Source organism: Cebus imitator, unplaced genomic scaffold (genome assembly GCF_001604975.1).
Source record: "Cebus imitator isolate Cc_AM_T3 unplaced genomic scaffold, Cebus_imitator-1.0 Scaffold55, whole genome shotgun sequence".
Classification (NCBI taxonomy): domain Eukaryota; kingdom Metazoa; phylum Chordata; class Mammalia; order Primates; family Cebidae; genus Cebus; species Cebus imitator.
In genome coordinates this window covers 2,343,013-2,346,225 of record NW_016107370.1, presented here as the reverse complement: position 1 = coordinate 2,346,225, position 3,213 = coordinate 2,343,013, and the positions used below count along the sequence as shown (strand labels likewise).

General features: G+C 60.5%; 1 protein-coding gene across 1 annotated transcript in view; it reads left to right on the top strand.

Annotated features, from left to right (window-relative positions):
• Positions 1–270: 270 nt before the first annotated feature.
• Positions 271–3,213, top strand: part of RAX (retina and anterior neural fold homeobox) — a 7,736-nt gene continuing 4,793 nt past the window's right edge. Inside the window, exons 1-2 of the mRNA XM_017528838.2 lie at positions 271–2,173; positions 2,485–2,738. Coding sequence (XP_017384327.1) covers positions 1,885–2,173; positions 2,485–2,738 — 543 coding nt within the window. The 5' untranslated portion in view covers positions 271–1,884. The remainder of the gene's footprint in view (positions 2,174–2,484; positions 2,739–3,213) is intronic.

The following is a 3,213-nucleotide window of genomic DNA, read 5'->3' as shown; positions in this document are numbered from 1 at the left end:
TTAGCTTTTTTCTTAAAATTAAAACTAATTTCTGACTTGAAGTAATTTAGTTTTTATCTCCTAGGGTCACATGCTTGCCTTTATTTCAATTTGCCTTTATATAGTTTTATTAAAAATAGATATGCCTCACAGGGAATTAACCATTGAATGATCTTTAAGGAACTGCTTTGTCCTCCACAAATATCCTCCTAACACCAATTTAAAGGTGGGGAATCTGAGGATGTGTGTTTTCCCTCTTTTATTCCTTTGTCTTGTCCTCCAGCCTGGACGTTAAACTTCCCCCAGACCAGCGGCCCTGGCCTTTCCCAGTTTATTTGATGCCCACGACGTGGCCCTCGATGGTGTCCTGCCCTCCAAAGGGACGCGGCAAACGCTTGTCTGAACGCAAGCGGGATGAAGAAGACGCCCCTGCCGCGGAGATCAGGGCGCCTAATGAAAAGGAGATTTTAGTTATGGTGTCCTCTAGGTCCTTGGGCTTTTATAGGAAAGCATTTTAATTCACGGTTCAGGCCACCAGTTCAGGGAAGGCCAAGGGCCCTCCTAGTGTCTCTCCTCAGATTTGAGGGGTGCGATGTTCACAGCGCCATTGTCCATCCGCGCCGCGGGAGGTGAAACACACTCACCCTCGCAAAGCATCTTTCCAAGTGGCCGATCAGTCGCTGTGGGACACGGAAGCCTCCACGGGGTCCAAAGGAGAAAGAACTGCAAGCCGATTACTCCTGAACCCTCGGGGAGGCGCGAGGCCTCCTCGCCGGGAAAAGGTCCTTCCCCAGACAGCTCGGGGCCCTCTCCTCGTCCCGGAGAAGTGTTGGAGGGTGGCGGGAGTTCCCGCAGAACAGGGGCGAGGTGGGGAACTCCAGGCGGGTCTCCTGCGGAGCCTGAGCCCGGCTGCGCACTGGACGCGGGGCTCCTAGCCTCCTGCTGGACGATCGGGCGCTAGAGGTCACCCGACCAGTGGGCACAAATTGCCCTGGGGTAGGCGCTGGAGGGAGGGAGGGAGGGAGGCTGGGGCTCTTAAGTCCGAGGGGACTGGGAGGAGTTAAAACAGATATAGATGGACAAACTAAACGCGAGGCCTGGGAATTGGTACCACCGACCCCAGAACTGAGTGGGAAGAGAAAAGGGAGCAAGCTGGGGGAAATTCAAACTCGGACGAGTGCGGAGCTGGGAAGCCTTCGGCTGGGCTCGGCGCTTCCAGAGGGCACCAGGCCAGCGTGGCGGCCCTGCGGAGGTGAACCAGAGGGGGCGAGGGGCGAGTCTGCAGCTGGGGAGGAGTTTCGTCCAGGAAGGGAGGTGACCCCTAGTGGGTAGTCTGATGTGAGAAGGTAAGCCCGAGGCAGGGGGCGACAAACGCAAGGGGAGAGATGAGCCCAACGGCGTCGGCTCCACTGAGGCAGGACTAGAGGTGACCGCGATCGGGTTCCCGGGCCTTTCAAGCATCCAGTCGCCGATCCCCGGAGTGTGTTTGTAAAGCTTAAAACGGATCAAGAAGTAGGAGGGGAATGTTCCTAGTGCCCGCCTGGGGATGGCCAAGCGAGGACCCTGAGGCTGGGCCGGGCGAGGACCCGCCCCTCGGTGAAGGGAGGGGCCGAGAGAAGAGGCTGGGTTCCAGGCGAGAGGGGAGGAGCCAAGGACCAGTTGGCTCCCTGCCTTCAGAGCCCAGAGCCCCAGCTACTCCGAGCCCGAACTTCCGACTTCTGGGACTAAGGCAGCAGCGGCCTGAGCGCTCGGCCACCCCCAGCGTGCGCAGCCCTGGCGGGCTTCGCCCGCTGAGCTTGACCTAGGGTCGGAACCCGTCGGGTTGCACCGCGGCACTCGGGAAGAGCCGACTTCGAGCCTCTCCTCTCCATCTCCAAAGCGTCCCCCCGCCTCCCCACGCTCCCCATGCACCTGCCGGGCTGCGCGCCTGCCATGGCCGACGGGAGCTTCTCGCTAGCCGGCCACTTGCTCCGCAGCCCGGGCGGTAGCACCTCTCGATTGCACAGCATCGAGGCCATCCTGGGGTTTACCAAGGACGACGGGATCCTCGGCACCTTCCCCGCGGCTGGGAGCGCCCGGAGCTCGAAGGAGCGGGATAGGAGGCTGGGCGCGCGGTCCGCCTGCCCCAAGGCGCCCGAAGGAGGCGCCGAACCCTCCACGCCGCCAGCCCCGGCGCCTGTCCCCGAGTACGAAGGTGAGTGCTCACCCTTGGCTGTGCGAGGCCCTTCGGGCGCCCGAGCTTAGGAGTCTGCCCGACGGGAGCGCCCCTTCCTTAACTTGTATTAAGGCACATGGGCGCGGGGTTGGGGGCTCTGTCTATGGCGGGAGCTTCCAGTTTGCATTCAGAGAAAGTTTAGGACCCATCGCTGCCCTCAACCCGGACCTCCCTGGGCCATCTCGGAGCCCGCAGCCGGACTGGCCAGCGCCCACGGCAATGCGTGGTCGGCCCGGGCCCAAGGGTGCTCCGGGGAGCGTCTCTGACCCTCCCGGGCCTCGTCGCCCCAGCCCCTCGCCCTTACTGCCCCAAGGAGCCCGGGGAGGCACGGCCGAGCCCAGGGCTGCCCGTCGGGCCAGCCACCGGCGAAGCAAAACTGTCAGAGGAGGAACAGCCCAAGAAAAAGCATCGGCGGAACCGCACGACTTTCACCACCTACCAGCTGCATGAGCTGGAGCGCGCGTTCGAGAAGTCCCACTACCCGGACGTGTACAGCCGCGAGGAGCTGGCCGGCAAGGTCAACCTACCCGAAGTCCGGGTCCAGGTAAAGCGCCCAGGTTGAGGAACTGGGATCCGGGAGGGCCTGAGGCCCAAACTGCAGCTAGTGTTTCTCGGAATTCACGGGCATCCACGCATGTATTACTGTCCTTCCTGGACTTGGCACGCCCAGAGTCCCAAGGGAGAGGCACAAATCTTCGATGTTCGCTGTGCACTACCCTTCAGGCAGTCTGTTCCAGTTTGTAATATGGGCTCCCCTTTGGGGGTTTTCCTCTTCTAAACTAAAAAGGGAAGACGGGAATGACTTACAAGATGAAGAGACCAACAGCTCATTAGACAGAGGAAGGGGTTGGGGGCTGCTGAGTGGAAAGAGAATGCAGGTAGCTGCTCCAGGGTGACAGTATGGGGGCCCCAAATGCCACCCTCGTCACTAGCAGCGCATACCGTGTTGAAAACGAAAACCCTGTTTCCTTGCGAAGGGCCTGGCACCTCGAAGTTGAAACTTCGGGTGGATTTGTTTA